The following is a 17,322-nucleotide window of genomic DNA, read 5'->3' on the forward strand; positions in this document are numbered from 1 at the left end:
AGCCATGTCCGTCTGTCTGTTTCTATGCGAACTAGTCCCTCAGTTTTAAAGGTATCTTTATGAAACTTTGCAGAAGTATCTTTCTGTTGCACGCAGCACATATGTCAAAACCAGTTGGATCGGACCAATATATCATATAGCTGCCATAGGAACGATCGGTCGAAAACTAGGTTTTTGGTTAAAAACCTTTTTTGTTTATCAAGATATCTTGACCAAACTCGGCATTAAATATTTTCCCTATGCTTCTTAGATACGGGCAAAGCACTATAAGCATTATGAAAAGGTTGGGTCTGCAAGGGTATTAGATCTTCGGCGTGCCGAGGATAGCCTTTCTTTCTCGTTTTATATTAATATAAACAAGTTTTATAAAATTCTCAACTATCTGCTACAAAACATTTTTAAAAATCCCTCAAACCTAGAAAATTATATTCTTTATATAGTTTGTCATAAAATCTCTTATACCCCAAACATGTAGCTATACAGATACACTTATTTCACACTTATATGTGATTAGGAAAACATGTGAATGTTTTTTTGTTTTTACCTGAATTCCCAATTAAAAGCAACTTTATTTTGCCCGTTGGCTCATACGTATGCAATTTGCCAGCTTAATCGACTCTTAGGCAATCTACGTTAAGCCGGTTGCTGTTAAACTTATGTTTAAGTTCAAAATTAGTCGAAAGCTAATTAACGATAAGCGTTTGGCTGTTGCCCGAAGCTTAAGCCAAGGCCCAAGTTTGCAGCAGTCGAAAAGTTTTAATGCATTTATCGAATGACTCTGGTAAGTGCATATTATCGGGCATCTATTTCAATTTCCTGCAGCAATTACAAGCATGCACGCCCTCCGCCCCCTGCGCCACCACGGCACAGACGAAACCAGTTGCTGATTTTACGTAGATACTTTTACATGGATGTGGAACGCACGTAGCGCCCACGCGGTTCGACCTTTAGCCTGGCGCAGTTCAAAGGCGAATGCTGCCAAATTGACTTTGGGTCGTGCATTTCGTCTGCGAGAGTTTAGGGAAATTTTACTCATTTGACATGCTCACCGAGTGCGCATGCGCGCTCTAACAAACCGGTTTTTCGAGTTGCACTCAAGCAATTGAGTGTGACTGTCGTTTGTGGCTGTGTGTTGAGTGAGCGAATGTGGGCCTGCGGGAGAGGTGAGCTGCCAGCTAAGCAATGCATTTGTGCCACTTTCTGAGCACGTTTTTTCGGCCAACACAGCAAGAGGAACCTTTGTGCATTGAGCTATGCTGTCCGGCTTTTGGTCAGCATTTGGGTTGGACTTGAAATGAGGCGTGCCCAGGACATTCACGTTCCTGTCCTGGTTGCCACCGGCATTGGGCAGGCAGCATTGCGGCATCCCCTCGCCCAAGAGACACATAATGGCTGAGATTTGAGCTGCAGCTCTCAACTATTCACCGTTCTTTTTCCCGGACATTTAAAGCTGTTTTGAATTTGAGAGATTTAATACTTAAAATACCTCAAAAGAATGTCTGAGTTTTATGGGAAAAGTATTTCAATTATGTATATTTGTTGTCAGTCTCGGAGGCTTGAAGATATCTGCACACGTTTCTTGATAGTTGTTTTTTTTAACAGTTAATAAAATGATTTAAGCACAATTTAGAGCTACACAAATTTGTGTGCGCTCTAAACTCTTCAGCATAACCGTAAAAACCAATGAACAGCTCGAAAGTTTCCTCCAACTAGAACCATGTTTTCCTGCTGTTAGTTTGGCTCACCCTGTCCATAAATCCCCGACCGAGCTGCAGCTTATCGAATACCCCGCAGCCCCGCGCAGGTGAGCGAGTCACTTTTCATTATAAGCGTTGTGGAAGTTTTGGTTGCTGCAATTTGGTTTTTGCTTGAAAAACTTGAAAACTCGAAAACTTTAAACGCTGCGAAATGCGTCACAAAACGTGACCGGGGCGAAGTTTTCTTTAACCAATGCGACGACGTCTTTTGTCTTTGCTGGCCAAAAAGGCAACCGCTTCAAACTGGGTCAGCAATGAGGACGTTGAACATTTCAAAAAATAAAACCCACAAAAAACATGCGGCAAAAATTGCAAACGCTTCTTAAAGGCCAAAGGACTTGAACATAAGAACTCAGCTGGCAGTGCACTCAAGTTGAGAAGGCGAGCGTCTGAGTGAGCGTAAATATATCCCCGAGAGAGCGCGAGCGAGCAAGCAAGCACTTGTCACTCACTCAGCTGCAGCCGGCACTCTCCGAGTGCATTTCCCTTGTCGCGTATCGGGCAGCAACTTTACCTAGCGCTCGCATCGTGCGAGTCAATTCAGTCAACAACGAACCGCCACAGCGAACGGACGCACTGCGCGGGCCAACTTTAAAAGCCATATCGAACTTCAATTCGACCAATGCATATTTATAGACTGCCTTTTGTTTACGTCTCGTGACGCGTGTGCCAACTACACAACAACAACAACAACAAGAATAACATACGCGAATCAGTGTTCCAAGTGATAAAAAATAAAAAAAAAGAAAACGACAACAAACAAAAGAAGAAGATTCCAAAAATGTCGCTACCCATCACAACTACGGATTATCCGCTGCCGGAGACAACGGTCAGCAGCGGGGAGCTATACGCCGAGTACATCTCCGCACCGGCTAGCAGCATGAGTCCCGCCGCCATCGCGGAGCACATGCAGCAGAACCAAATCACATTCGAGATACCCACAGCGCACGATCTGCGCCACATTGACGCACTGCACTCGTTCAATACGCTGCTGCAGCGGATTGGCAATGCGGCCGTTAGCTACGATTCGTCGCCGCCGGCCAGCATCAGCACGGAGCAGCTGTCGAATTCGGTGGTGCTGGATCTGGCGGATCTGCGCGAGCACAACGATGCGGACGCCAATTCCGTGTGGGAGCAAATCTTTGGCGATGCGGACATGCATGCCATTGTCAACTATCTGTGGATTGGCGTGGTCACCTCGCTGGTGCTGCTCTCCCTGGTCTTCATTATGTTCAGCTGTTATTTCTATCGCAAGTTTCGGACCTGGAAAAAATGCAGTAAGTATTCACGGACAGACGCCCCTTGCCCATGCCCGCCCCCCCCCCCTTTTATGTGCAGACCTTGTGACTTTCATCAAAATGTTGTCGTTGTCGTTGTTTTTTTTTTCTGTCTCCCTGTTTGGGGTGCGACCTTATCAACGGCCATTTATCCAGCTGTTTTGGCTGCCAGGCTAAACAATATAAAGTGCAGAATAAAACCCAACTCCCACCTCTCTTCACTCTCCCACCCCCACCCCCCCACTCTACACTCAGCACTGTTATGGCCGACAGTCTCATAAATTTTGGCGCGCTTCGAAATTGTCAGGCGCTTCGCATTCCCATGGTTTGTCTGCTGTAATTTTAGATACACAAGTTTATGATGCCACAAAATATATGTGCTGCATATTTATAATATTAAATTGACCCAGGCACCTATCAGAGCCACTCCCTAACCGCGCCGCACGCCTCTTTTATGAGCGTGATAATGTGGAAGCTGTGCGAAATTTGTTGCTCTTTTTACCGTTTTGTTGTTTTTGTGACTTTTTGTGCTGATAGCGTGAGACGCAGAGAGAGAGAGAGAGAGAGAGAGAGAGAGAGAGAGTGTGTGTGCACAATGAGTAGGAGTGAGACGGCTGATGCATGGGCATTATTATTGTGATGGGGGTAATTTTGTCTTAGCTCAGCAACAGTTAGGAAATTATGCCGTTAAAAACCAAAAACTAGCTGTAAAAGGGCCACAGCATGAAAATACCAAAATATATTGAAAATAAAATTCCATAACTCTTAGCAGCTGTCAACTTTTGAGGCAATTTTTTTTTTAGCATGGAAATTTTTGTAGCAAAAGCAACATCAATTCTGGCTAAAAATTCAACTTGAACTAAATCCAGTTCTTGGCCAAAACCTGTTGCTTGTGCAGCTTGTGCGTTTAAGAGCTTGAAACAAATACCGAAAAGTAAATCATATGCTTAGGCACTTTACACATAATTAGAAGCAAACGAGCTGTGCACACACACACACACAGAGAGAAAGAGAGAGAGAGAGAAACACTTGAACAAGCTGGGCCAAAACCTGGGCCAACTAGGAAAGTACGAAACTAAACAAGTCTCAACTCGAGTGTCAAACTTTTTGCAGACCAATTTAGCCAAATGATTTATTTAGGCCAGAGCCGGAAAGAAACAGTAAGAGAGTGAGAGAGAGAAAGAGAGAGAGAGAGAGGGAGAGAGTGTTGCACAAGCTGTGAGGGGCCAAAGGCCGTGGCATTAAAGTATGGCCAACTCAACTGTCAAACTGTCAATTTCGTGCTAACGAGCCTTAAAAACTTTGCGCCCCACAACAATGTTGGCCAGGAGAAAGAGACAGTGACACGGGGGTGGGGGGGTCAGGTCGGGCACTACGTAAAATATCAATTTGAGCGATATGTGTGCTGGTCGCTTTATTTTTTTGGGGCGCCTGTGCGTCTAATTAGTTTCGTTAGTGTCGTGTAGGTTTTACTTTTCGCTTTTGCCGTATTACCGTGTTACGTGTTGTTAGACTGGCCTACATAGATAGGGCCTAGGCAGTGTATATATATATAAATATATGTGCTTGTGGTTGGCTCTGCCGCACACGTGTGTCATTTATAATTAAGCAACTTTGGCTTAAGTTTGCTCGATTTTCGTAGCACGCTTTTCTGCGTTTAATGCTCCGCCACGCCACGCCCCTTCTGCCAGCCTTGCCCCGTCTGCTGCACGTGCTTTGTTGTCGCTGCTCACACAGTGTGCTTACCTTATAAATACTTAACGAGCCTGAGATGCCAAGCAGCCTCTGCCTGGTCTTACAGTTTATTTATTAAGCCAGGATACACACACACACACACAGATACTCTCTCACACACACACACACGCATGGCGCAAGCACTCAGCGTGTAGCAAGTTTTGGCTTGTTATCAATTAGAGCCGCACACAACTGAATTTATTAACAGGACAACAGCCAGCGGGGCCAGGCAGTTGTAAATGAAAGCGTTAGGACGTAACAGGACCTGCTGCTCCTGCTGCTGCCACTGTTTATTATGTTGTATAGGTTGTGCATAATTTACTTCCGTTAAAAATGTAATTAAGCGCAGCACATTTTCCCTTGGCCCGGCCAAAAACTAACAGCCAAAACTTGCTCTTAGCTCTGCGAGTCTTTTCAATTTTTAATGGCTTTTGTGGCTGCACGAAAAACTACCAAACTGTTCTCTGACTTTTCCCCAGCCATATATATATATATATATATATAGTTTTTTTTCTAACAATGTTTGTTGGCGCTTTGGTTTTCATTTAGCCAACGCAAATTGAGAGTTGTAATTAACCAAATTGTTTTGCTGCTCGACAGCGTTTAGTGCTGGCTGGAAAACTGTTTGCTTGTTTTTAAATAGAGTAATATTTAATATTGGGGCTGCAATTTGACAAGGGAACCTTGTTTTCTCATGCCACAAACGTTTTGTGCATTCTGGATAAATTCGGATAATGCCGGATAAACTCGAATCAAAGTTAAATAAAGCACTATAGCCGCAAATTTTAATTTGAGCCTCACTCAACGCTCAGCTTTCATTGGTATCACCTGCAAAACCGATTAAATGTAATAAAACTGCGGCCCCCCTCCCCCCAACCCGCCACCAAACCAGCGAGCGTGTTAAAAAAATTAACAGACATTTATGAAAAACAACAATCCATATATAGAATGTGCGCGGCTGTGCAAATAAATAAATAAACAAAAAAAAAGCGCTCAGCGAGTCGAGCTCAATTGTTGGTCCTTCAGCATTCGTCAGCTCATTGCAATGAATTTAAATTGTTGCATACATTCGGGCGCAACGGCAAAAAGGAGCTGCCAACTGCCACCGATGTAACAAAAGCCAAAAACAAATGGCGTGCTAATTTTTTTTGTTAACCCAGCCAACTGCGTTACAGCTGCGCCGCCCAATCCCCAACGCCTTGCCTGGCCATGGGACACACTCAGCTTTTGGTCTTTTTTTCGAACACTTGCATAAAATATGAGTGCGTGTGCGTGTGTGTGTGCCACGCCCACTGCGGCCGCATTGTTGCTGCCCCTGTTGGCCGTGTTTGCCGTCTGTCTATCAAAAAATGAAACAAAAGTCAAATGGGGACTCTGTGAAAGTCCTCGACCAGACAGCACCCAAAAATATACGAGCTTGCGCTACAGTTATAACAATAAATCAACAACCGCTGCCAGCAACAGCAGTACAGTGACTGCTGCCAGTATGTGTACGAGTACTGGCCGTGTGACTGCTGCTGCTCTGTTTTAATATTGTAATGTGCACATTTTTTTTCGCTCACAACATGTGCCACGCCTCCGCCCAAAGAGGCGGCCAGTCGCTTTAATGGTATGCCATTTGGCCGAAATATTTGTAAAAGCACAAACAAAAAACAACAAAAATCAAATAATACAAATAAATTAATTAAAATTGAGCACAAAACAAAAGTGAAAATATAAAACGTTTGCGCTGACAATTAAAAAGTTGTCCAGACTTTCAATTGCATAAAGCACAAGGTGGCTTTCATTTAATAAATGCAGCTTAAATTGCATTTAATCACCGCAACAATTTGCGGCACGGCAAACAACAAAAGCCAAAAGAACTATAAGCTTACAATTTCCATAGAATATTTTTTCAATAAGCTGCTGTTTTCTCTCTGGCAAGTCCTTGCCAAAGTACTGTAAACGAGCTTCGTATTATATTCGAATAATTTCTGCATAAATTCGGATATTAACGGATAATTCTCTGCTGTTATTACAGTCTTAACTAAAGTCGATTTTGTTTAATTTCAAGCATAAACATTTTGCGGCTTGTGGCATGTTACAAATTTAACATTTGCCGTTGCATACTTCTCGGGGCGGCTTTTTTTCTCTCTCTGCATTGCTGCAACTTCTTCAATATTTATTTCGTTCTCTCTCCTTTTTTTCGCTTCGTTCGTTTCATTTGTGCCACGCGCGCACTTCCGGCGTGTTATTGCCTACTTGTTGTTGTTGTTGTTGCTGTTGTTGTTGTTGTTGTCTGTCAGCCAGCCAGACGGCGGGTTGTTGTGTATGGCCAACTTTGGCTGTCCGGCCAAGCTCACAGGCATTTCCGGTCGGCACAAAAACTTTCTCTCTCCTCCTGTACCCGCAGTTATTCTCTGTTGTGTTTTTTGCGTCTTTTTTTGTTTCTGTCTTTTCAATAAAAGATGCAGAGGTTCCTGCTCATGTCCTGCCATTGACAAAGTTCAACCGTTTGCGCCTTTACGCTAAATTGAATTTAATGCCAAAGTCCTTTCTCTCTTCGCTCGCCTCCAATCCAATCCAACAAGTGTCTTTCGTGTGTGTGTGTGTGTGTGTGTGTGGGATTCGACAAACAAACTAATGAGACGTCTGTCAAAATCAAAGTCAAAGTTGGAGGGCCGACCAAGAATGGAAAAACACAAAAACTTTGCTGCTTGCTGTTGCAACTGGAACTAAACAACTTTTGTACCCGTTTTCGTATTTGCAGACAAGGACATACGCGCACAGATTCATGCCGCCGACGACTCCTACTCCTCGCATGGCGCCAGTCATCACCTGATCAGCTGCCGTTTCCTGCAGCAGCCTGCCGCTGGCAGCGGCGTCGCCAGCGCTGCCGGCAGTGCAACGGCCGGGGGCAATGAGGCGGCCTTCTATCAAATTGAATCGCCGCCCTGTTACACAATTGCCACCGGGCTGCCCAGCTACGATGAGGCGCTGCATCATCAGCCGCGTCATTTTGCCTACGGCATGAAGTTTGTGTATCCCAGCCTGGCGGCTGTGCACCATCATCATCATCATCACAGTCACAGTCACAATAATCAGCGTGCGTGCATTAGCAGCTGGGAAAAGGACGCAGTGCAGCAGTGCAGTTTGAATAAGCTGCAAAAGTGCAAACTGTCAGCAACAGACGAGCAGACGCAGACACAGACGCAGGCACAGACACAGATACAGACACAGACACTGGAGGACAAAGCCTCGCCAGCCATTTGCATTAACATGCCGGATGAGCTGGAGCAGCGGAATGAGCTGGTGCATCGAAATGGGGCGTCCAGTGCAGCGTCGACAGCTGCGGCAGAAACTTTGCTGCCGGCGGCAGCTGTTGATGATGATTGCGCCTCATTGGTTGTTGTTGTTGCCGCGTGATTGGCCAGCAACTAAAGTGGGGTTGGGACAAGGGCCAGGGAAAGGGTAAGGGGACAGGGATTAGGGCTGGGGATGGCGATGGGGCTGGGGATAGAGAATTGGGCCTGATTTTGGATTGGGGTTAGGGATCATGCTTACATGCTTAGTCACTTGTAAATAGCTGCATCAGCTGCCCCCATCAAGTTGGATGAATCTAAGTAGGCACCTATAAACACACACACTCACACACACTCACACACACACACACACACACACACATTCACCAACTACAGCTCCTATACGTGTAAATGATTTAATTTCGTTTTAGTTATTTGTTATATCGTGTATTATGCAAGACTGAGTATTATTTATTGTATCTAAATAAAGTAATTTAAACAAATTGCCTATCGATTAAGCCTAAATGTTAATGAAAAATATCGAAAAAACAAAATATATATATAAAAATATTAAAAATTATGCTAGAAAAAACGATTCAAGCAATCAATATTTAAATACAACACTTTTATTTTATTTATTTCTTACTTTTGATCATTGTTTGCCTAAGATATTAAATCCTGGCAACTAAACATGCAATGCACCAGCTGCCAAATCCTTTTTCAAGTCTGCCCTACAGCAACTGAAATATTTGAGTTTTGTTTGTTCGCCTCAAAATTGCGTACGTGATGTTGGCCCAAGCGGCAGAGATTGGCTTAGAGCAACAACACGTTTGTGGCCCAAAGCATATACTAACAGCCAGTTAATCTAACCCGAAAAAAACAATAACTGGCCAAGATAATCATGATGTGCGCCTGGGATAAGCTTGTTTGCATAATTTAATGCCGGAAAATCAACAAGCTGCGCCCAAGCAGGCAACATTATGATTTATATGCTTGCAATTCTCAAAGAGTTTTGCAACTGGCTGCATGTGTATAAATATTTCTTTATTTATTTATTGATTTTATGAAAGCAATCAAATTGTTGAAAATTGGTTTCATTTACAGTGGCACCTCTTGATCAAGCACAGTTAGTTCATAAAATGTTGCAGTTACTAAAACTAGAAAAGAAAAATAATTGAATTACAGAAACTAATTACATAAACATATACACTGAAGCTAAAAATCTATAGCTAAAAGAACTTCATGAATTAACTAAATAAATAATTAAATATTGTCAAATATGGTAAAGAAATATAACAAGTATGAAAATCAAAATAAACTCTCTTAACTGTTATTTGGCTGACTCGGGGGAAACTCAATTTACCTGCATAACCAGGTGAAGTTCATGTGTTGTTGTTAGCATAAATAATTTCATGTCAAATTTGACACTTTTGTTGAAGCTTCTGCGCCTCAGCTGCTAATGCTGCAATTTGTATTCAAATGTACGATTTGTTGATGAGTCGACATGGGACAGACCGACCGCCCGACTGCCCGACTGATGGACGGATGGACGGATGGACTGAGTGACTGACAGACGGATGGACGTCGTAACACGCCACATCAAACATACCATAACGCAGCGGAGCAACAAACACCAAAACAGGGCCATAAATTATATTATCGTGCATCGTGTATCTGGTTCAGGTCACAGTCATGAGTGACTACCAGCTAAACTGGCCAAAGGGGCGTGGGACGTGGGGAACGGGGCGTGGTGAGTGGGTCTGGAACCTGGCACTGACATCAACACCAGCAGCATTTGCAGTTGCAGTCAGCGTTGGGTTTGTGTCGCGGTCGTGTTTTGCGTTCTTGCCATGATTTGCTGTAATGCACAACAAAAATATCACAGCAGGCAAACAAGTTGTTAGTAGCCGACAATCAGATACTCTTTAAGCTTTAACAACTGCTAAAATCAATGAATGCCACTTAACTAATTGAAATACCCTTACGATGTTTTACTATTGGATGCAAACTTGTATTTGATAAGGGAAACATATTGAATACGAATTTTGTTTACACTTTCCTAATTTAATTGAATTTTTCTTAAATTTCACTATTTATAATTTCTTTTATAAAAATAAATTTTAAATAGGTTGAGTACAAATTCGAATGGGTCTCATCCAGAACGGACATAATACTCATACCTCTCTCGTTTAAAGTATGCTCGAACTGTTAAGGTTCGCCAAGATGTGGGTCTGGATAGGTACGCTAAAGTATGTGTTACGGGTAATATATTTATCTGCTGTACTCGTACGTTTTTATGGGGTCTGCACGTGCTCTGGTCGTAATTGGTCGAACGGTTTTCTTTTGTCTTTTTCACAGGTGGAGTTCATTGAACAGGTGTTGTTGTGATTTGACTTTTGAGTGATAAATCGTTGGTTTAGTCATTTTTTAGTCACCTGTTAGTAGAAAGACAACTACATTGTAAGCGTAAATATTATTAGTTATTAATATTGATATGTTGTATGTGTAAACTGACAATCACAAATATCTGTTTATTGGCTTTCCGTATGTACAGTGTATGCTTGAAGGGTAAATTCGTTGCCCTCAAGTAGAATTAGATATTATTTAACGTTATCAGGATCTTAAGCTCTTATAGTCGAGATATTCACATTGCCATCCAAAACATTTGCACTTTCAAATCGAGCCTGTGGCAGCTTCCATCTGACCTCCAACTGCTTCACCTCCTTCTCCAGATCTTACGCTTTCCTCTTCGCTCGGCTCTTCCGTCGTAGTCTCCTTCAGAGCCACCTACGCCTCCAGCTGCGCCATCAGCATTGACACCTTCATCGCCCACTCCATCTGCCTCTTTACCAGTGTACTGAGGGTTTCCATCAGGGCCATCTACATGACCATTGGCAGGCTCGTTCGTATCTGCACCAGCAGCGTTATTTACGTAGCTCCCAGTGTCTCCATCTGCGCCTGCACTGCCGGTTTCTTCTGGCCCTAAATATATGTCTGGATTGACTCCTGCTCCTGCTACTGCATTTGCGCCAGAGTCACCTTCAATAACTCCACCACCATGACCACCTGTGCCCTCAATTTCCCTTGCGCCTGAGCCAGCGCCATCTACGGGGTCCGCAGCACCAACAACTGGGCCTCCGCCAACAACCGCGTTACCACCAGCATCACCTTCAACGTCACTTCCAACGTCAACACCGGTGTTACCCCCGGCGGCAGCATCGGTGGCCCCACCGGTGGCACCACTGACGTCTCTAACGTCTCCTCGAACATCACCACTAACGGCACTTTCAACGGCACCTCCAACGTCATTTCCAAAGTCACCACCGGTATTACCTCCGGCGGCAGCATCGGTGGCACCACTGACATCTCTAACGTCTCCTCCAACCTCACCACCAACGACATTTCCAACGTCTCCTCCGACGTCACCTCCAACATCACCAGCGACTCTTCCAGCATCACCTGCAAAGTCACCACCGGTGTTACCTCCGGCGGCAGCATTGGTAGCAGCATCGGTGGCACCACCGGTGGCACCACTGACACCTCCAAAGTCTCCTCCAACGACACCTCTAACGTCACCACCGACATTTCCAACGTCTTCTCCAACGTCACCTCCAACATCACCACCAACGACACTTCCAGCGTCACCTCCAACGTCACCATCTGCATTACCCCCGGCGGCACCATCGGTGGCACCATAGGCGGCTCCACCGACTTCTCTAACGTCACCTCCATCGTCACCAGCAGCGACACTTCCAACGTCACCTCCAACGTCACCACCGGCGGCACCACCGGGATCATCTCCAGCATTAATATTCCCTGAGTACTGGTCTCTTCCCAGCGGATCAACAGAATCCTTACCAACTGAATTGTCTTCTCCGGCTTCACCGTCCACTTCACCCCCATCAGCGTCTGCGCCTGCGCGACCAGCATCGTAAGCAGCTCCTGCGTGTTGCCCGTCTTCAACTGCGCCGCTTGCAAAATCTACATTCAATCTTTCAGCATCTTCACCTGCTTCATCATTTGTTTTGGGCTCTTCGGCAGAGGCTCCAACGGACAGTGCTCCATCTTCATCTGCCGCTGCACCTGGCTCTGCGCCTTCTACCGTGGTCACACTGGAGGATTTGGTGTCATCGACAGCTGATTTGTCTCCCACAGCATTAATTCTGGCGCTTTTAGGTTCGTTCATGACCACGCCACCAGCAGCCCCATCTGCCTTGTCTCCACTAACTACACCAGCAACATGGCCGCTGCTCGCGTCGGCAGCAGAGCCCGCATCCTGGTTTCCTTGTGCGTGTAGCTTGGGGTTTTTAGGCGAATACAACCTTCTCCTGGACTCTTTTTTAGAGCCTCTCTTGGAACCAGTGCCCCTATCATCGTCCCCACCTGTGTTGAAACTTGGTTTTTTTCTTCTTTTTGCATTCGTCCCTTCGTCCTCTTCTGCGTCCTCCTCTTGCTCTTGACCACGATCTTGGGCTCGGCTTTTTACTTTCTCAACGTCTTCTTCTTTATCATCCCCTTGGCCGCCGTCTCCGTCCTTATCTTCGACTTCATCTTCGTTATCATCTTGCTCCTCGTCTATATGAATCTCGTCTTGTACTTTGTTAGCATCCCCTTTATCTTTATCGTCTTTAGGAGTAGTCCTGGCCGTTGAGGTCGTATCGGTCACTGTGGAAAGATATTCCCAATTGTCGGGCGAGAAAGGCCTCTCTAGGATTTGCCAGTAGAAAGTTAACCAATAAATAATAAGGAAGTCGTGGAAAAGAATTAGCGATCCCAGTAAGGCGTCGTTCAGACGCATCTCGGCGAATCGACCGCCGTTGATGGTTTGCGCATGGTACATGACAAACTGAGAAAATGTCTGGAATTAGCCGGGCTCCGATCATCTAGAAATAAATGGAAACTTACGAACAGAATAATTATGGTCACTGCGACTTCGAAGACTATGTATGAATGTATCTGCACTTGGGGTACCAAGAATCGAAACATCAAAAAAAATATGGCAATAGCTAGGAACAGAAAGCCGACAATGAATAATATGGCCACATCTAAGGTCAGGTCAAGCTAAAGGATATTTACACGTATTAAATACAGCAAGATCTGCGATAATATATATAAACAAATACAAGTACCCACCTTCCTCGGAAGTACCGAACCAATCAGAATGAACAGCCAAAGAAGCACAAAACATATAACAAAGAATATTATTAGATCCATCCAGTACGTGCGAGCGACTAAGGCAAACAGCGCTATAATTTGCAGCTCGACCTGAAAAAAAATCATGTGAAAGTTAGGGTATTTCATGGCTACAGATTGCTTGCCATAGAGTCTGGTAATTGAAACTTACAATTATTAAGCAGACTATAAAATTCAATACCGGGATGTAACGCAGCTTCTCAACGAATATGAAGATACCAAACAGGAGAATTGCCAAAATAAATGCCACAAAGCAGATATAATAGTACTCAACGAAGAAGTCCCGTATTTCATCTCTGCATGTAGGATACACAACAATTCAGTAAGGTAATAATTTAAAGTAATTTTACTCACATGAGGCAAACGACGGCCCACTGCACAATGGCTAAAATCTGCCAGACAAGCAAAAGTATATAGGTCTTAAGGGAAAACCTTCGGCGCGCTTTCTTGTAATAAACATAGTTCTCGTAGGTGGCACTCATGTCGCTCCATTTATAGGACAGGAATCAGTAGACGTACTGTCTACGTAGGGCTCAACATTTACTCAGAATTTTGTGTGAAAATAAACTACAAGCAAAAAAAGACAATTATCAACTGCGAATTTCACAAACACAAGACATTAATAATATTTCTAACATTAATTCTGACTAATCTGCCTAAAAAAAAAACCGAATCGAATGACATTTGTTTAGACAGCAGCAAAACTGGCAAAGGCAACTATTCGAATTAGCCCCCAAACAAAGAAGATACACGGAATATATTGAGAGAATTAATGTTTTTCCTTATCATTTCATTTATTTTCTGCCTCATTTTATTGGTATGGTCCTCATTCATCGAAAATATATTCAGCTGTCGAGGATTTATCTGCTGCACTCATGTCGTCGGCTTCATTTGCTGGACTTGGGCTGGGCTCTTCGATATTAGCATCTAGAATCCCTTCGTCACTTGCTGGAGAATTCTGAGCAGGATTCTGCCTTGACTCAGCCCATATATTAGCCCAGTTGCTGTCTTTAGGAACTGCTGTAAGGCGTTTATTGTCATTCGGCATAAAATCGTGGGTTATCGTCAAATCGGTTGTTTCGCAATTTGACGTCGGTCTAAATTGGTTTAATCTCTTCGGCATATACATCGGTTTAGCTACAAAAAGCGAAGAAGTACATTTGAGAGACTGCCAGGAGTTTTTAGAGTATCTGCTTGACTTACTCTCGTAATCGACAGCGAAGTCGTCATCTCCAAGATCTAAAGCCCTGGCACTAGCGGTCGTTTTAGCTTCGGTCGTGCCCCAATCAGAGGGCGTGACCAGTCTGCCCCAAACCTGCCAGTATATTGTCAGCCAAAATATGATAAGAAAGTCATGGAACAGAATCAGCGATCCAAGGCAATAATCATGCAGTCGCATCTCCGCAAAGCGCCGCCCGTGAATCGTTTGCGCATGATACATGACAAACTGAAGGAAACTGGAATGCATTTGTTGATGATGGCAGACTAATCCCAGCAACTTACAAACAACATAGTTATGCTGATGGGTATCTGGACGAGTACGTACGCATAGCCCTCGCACTCGGGCACTATCAGATGCAGCATAAGGAAGAAGACGGCGATGAGCAAGAAGAGAAAGGCCAGAATGAATAGCAGAGCCACATGGAGCGTAAGGTCCATCTGAAGCGAACTCACATGATCTGTTGGAAACTCGCTTAGCAACAGGGCTGACGAATGCTACTCACCTTCCTGGGCAAGGCAATGCCTATGGCTACGAATATGAACAGGAGCACGGCGCAGATACAAAAGTACATGAGCATTTCCGCCCAATAGGCGCGGGCGACCAGCGCGAATGTCGCAATGATTTGGAGCTCTACCTAGATGGAAGAAAGAGATTTTATTTGCAAATGGAAATGGAATCTATATACTCACAATGAAAAACGACATTATGAAGCCCACCACATTATTGAAACGCAGGTTTTCAAAGAACAGAAACAGTGCGAAGAGCAGAATGGCGATCAGAAAAGCCGCAATGCTGATGTAATAGTGCTTCCAGAATATTTCCCTTATAGAATCGCTGTGATCGGGCAGTTCGAGTCAGCTGTAGAATGCCCCATTCGCTAGATTGCACTTACACTAGACAGACCACCACCCACTGCACCAATGCCAGGATTAGCCATAGGAACAACAATAAATAGGTTTTCACCGAAAACTTTTTTCGAGCCCTCCTATATGCATAGTAGACATTATGCGCGGAGTACATAGTTTTTGTCCCTGGGCTGGGCAACCAAATGCAACATTCACTTCAACTTTAATGCCATCCGCTAAGAGTGCAGTCAGAATATATGAAACTTAACAATTATGTTGTGTATTATGTGTATGGAAAACATTATTATTATTTTTTTTTAATTTTTTTTTTGTTTTTTTTTTTTTTATTCACTTTACACCTATTTAAAGTCATAGCAGACTTGATTTTACTGCTCACTGATTTTGTTTTTAAAATTCTCAATTTGTCAAGTTGGTCTCTGAATTTGTTTTGTTGTGATCCACCTAGCCAAAGACCATGAAAGTAGGGTATAGTGTAGCTTTAGGGTATTTGCTATGTAAGCATAGCCTAATAAACTAATAGGATTTAAATAATTCGCCTTGTTAGTAGGTCGCAGAGGTTTATTGTTTGGAGGCGCCTCTCTGTGAAGAGAAGAAATTTATCTGATTTCCCACCTTACTTCTAACTTCAATCTTTACATAGCTCTTATCCAAATATCTTTCCGGTGTCTTGTTAAATCAATCAATCATTTTATCAATCAATCCGATTTCAACAGCTGCATTATTATAAGTAAATATCCTGTAGACTTCGACATGGGTTTGGGAACATCTTCCGTTATGCGATACATATTTCATGACAAAATTATAACACCCTCGACAAGAGTATTAATATGTATACGTCTTAAGCCCAAGTCTTAATCAATATTTGCAACTACCGCTGATCTCAGCTAATTTGAAGCTCATCATCAGCTCTCACGGCACAGCTGCGAGACTTAGCTAGACAATTTTTGCAACTGAAGCATTGACAAACAAAGGAATAGCAAGGGCAGGCAGACAACAAGCTAACACATAAAGTCAACACAAATTAACAGCAGATGCAAAACAGCAACAAGAACAACTTTGGTAAATGCAGCAAACTGATTTACGCTTGTTTGGCAAATTTGAGTACGTATAATGTGACTAACGTAAAGGCACAAAAACACGGCGAACTGTCAACGTCAAGTGTTAAAAATGTCAAACAAATAATGCTAGAGCAGCAACAACAACAGTAACAACAACAACAGGAACAACAAACAAGCACACTAATGAGCTGCCTGGCAAATGCAATGCAAACTCAAAGCTTGAACCTCGTACGCAGCTCTCGATCTGCCAGAGCAAAAGTTTTCCATGAGGCTTATGCAAACAGCCAAAGCAATCAACACCAACAGTCCCGCTCCCGCCCCCACCGCAACTCTTGCCCCTACCACCGTCCGATTGAAGCCCCATTTGCATACAAAAACCGAAACGAAGCCAAGTCGTAAGCTAATGCCAGTCACAAGCTGTGTCGTCACACGGGGCGTATGCGCAACGCACGCCGCACACGCCTAGACAGGCAGGTGAGCAGGCGGCGCTGGGGGAGGGGGCCAGGCAGACAGGTGGGCAAACCCGCTGCCAATAAAAAGAATCATTTAGCGACACATTTGGCATATCAAAATTGGATGCCCGGGTCCATCATGAAACGTCAAGCGGCATTCAAAATCAGCTGCCGTGTGCGTCGTTTATTAACTCCCAAAACTGACAGCCGACAACCGAGAACCGAGAACTGAGAACTGGCGATACCACGACTACGCACTATATACAAATTATGTGCCGGGCACTATATAGTCTGTCTCGGAGGTTCAGTCTCCATCTCGCTGTCTTTAGCTGACTTGCATGCAAAATTAATTACGAGCAAAATTTATTTACGATGCTGACGTTGGCGCTGCCTTTGCTGAGCTTCTTCCATGCGCGCGATGCCCCAGCCAGTTTTACGTTTTAGCCCTAACCGAATTTAGAGGCAGCATAACAGAGTCAGGC

General features: G+C 44.0%; 3 protein-coding genes across 5 annotated transcripts; 1 reads left to right on the forward strand and 2 right to left on the reverse strand.

Moving 5' to 3' along the window:
• The first annotated feature begins 2,331 nt into the window (after nt 1-2,331).
• LOC115767091 (protein commissureless 1) lies at nt 2,332-8,243 on the forward strand. Its single transcript, XM_030711242.1, has 2 exons — nt 2,332-3,034; nt 7,518-8,243. The coding sequence occupies exons 1-2, from the start codon at nt 2,539-2,541 to the stop codon at nt 8,171-8,173; spliced, it is 1,152 nt and encodes a 383-aa protein (XP_030567102.1). The 5' UTR covers nt 2,332-2,538; the 3' UTR covers nt 8,174-8,243.
• A 2,287-nt stretch (nt 8,244-10,530) lies between these two features.
• On the reverse strand, nt 10,531-13,907 carry LOC115767033 (uncharacterized transmembrane protein DDB_G0289901-like). The gene is made up of 5 exons (XM_030711162.1): nt 13,597-13,907; nt 13,394-13,538; nt 13,183-13,314; nt 12,955-13,110; nt 10,531-12,895 (listed from the first exon to the last, which is right to left on the reverse strand). The coding sequence occupies exons 1-5, from the start codon at nt 13,722-13,724 to the stop codon at nt 10,766-10,768; spliced, it is 2,691 nt and encodes an 896-aa protein (XP_030567022.1). The 5' UTR covers nt 13,725-13,907; the 3' UTR covers nt 10,531-10,765.
• Nucleotides 13,908-14,019: 112 nt separating this feature from the next.
• Nucleotides 14,020-15,632, reverse strand: LOC115767041. 3 transcript variants are annotated; one of them, XM_030711173.1, is made up of 6 exons: nt 15,357-15,631; nt 15,154-15,298; nt 14,967-15,098; nt 14,746-14,901; nt 14,446-14,689; nt 14,020-14,379 (listed from the first exon to the last, which is right to left on the reverse strand). In XM_030711173.1, exons 1-6 carry the CDS (start codon nt 15,482-15,484, stop codon nt 14,069-14,071), a joined length of 1,116 nt encoding a protein of 371 aa, XP_030567033.1. In that variant the 5' UTR covers nt 15,485-15,631; the 3' UTR covers nt 14,020-14,068. The 3 variants fall into 3 exon arrangements, with proteins under 3 accessions (XP_030567033.1, XP_030567040.1, XP_030567048.1); XM_030711180.1 differs by lacking the exon at nt 15,357-15,631 and having other exon boundaries at nt 14,967-15,094; nt 15,154-15,234; XM_030711188.1 differs by lacking the exon at nt 14,020-14,379 and having other exon boundaries at nt 14,674-14,689; nt 14,746-14,810; nt 15,357-15,632.
• Between the last annotated feature and the right edge of the window lie 1,690 nt (nt 15,633-17,322).

This window comes from Drosophila novamexicana, unplaced genomic scaffold (genome assembly GCF_003285875.2).
Source record: "Drosophila novamexicana strain 15010-1031.04,08,12 unplaced genomic scaffold, DnovRS2.1 tig00000009-arrow-pilon, whole genome shotgun sequence".
Lineage (NCBI taxonomy): Eukaryota > Metazoa > Arthropoda > Insecta > Diptera > Drosophilidae > Drosophila > Drosophila novamexicana.

What these genes read in the sequence shown, in the direction of transcription:
- LOC115767091 (XM_030711242.1), top strand. Translation starts at nt 2,539, where the DNA reads ATGTCGCTACCCATCACAACTACGGATTATCCGCTGCCGGAGACAACG. An exon ending in TCGGACCTGGAAAAAATGCA is followed by an intron (nt 3,035 to 7,517) that starts GTAAGTATTCAC and finishes TCGTATTTGCAG; the next exon opens with ACAAGGACATACGCGCACAG.
- LOC115767033 (XM_030711162.1), bottom strand. Translation starts at nt 13,724, where the DNA reads ATGAGTGCCACCTACGAGAACTATGTTTATTACAAGAAAGCGCGCCGA. An exon ending in GTTCGGTACTTCCGAGGAAG is followed by an intron (nt 13,111 to 13,182) that starts GTGGGTACTTGT and finishes AATATCCTTTAG; the next exon opens with CTTGACCTGACCTTAGATGT. An exon ending in TGACCATAATTATTCTGTTC is followed by an intron (nt 12,896 to 12,954) that starts GTAAGTTTCCAT and finishes ACATTTTCTCAG; the next exon opens with TTTGTCATGTACCATGCGCA.
- LOC115767041 (XM_030711173.1), bottom strand. Translation starts at nt 15,484, where the DNA reads ATGTACTCCGCGCATAATGTCTACTATGCATATAGGAGGGCTCGAAAA. An exon ending in TGGGTGGTGGTCTGTCTAGT is followed by an intron (nt 15,299 to 15,356) that starts GTAAGTGCAATC and finishes GCCCGATCACAG; the next exon opens with CGATTCTATAAGGGAAATAT. An exon ending in TCATAATGTCGTTTTTCATT is followed by an intron (nt 15,099 to 15,153) that starts GTGAGTATATAG and finishes TCTTCCATCTAG; the next exon opens with GTAGAGCTCCAAATCATTGC.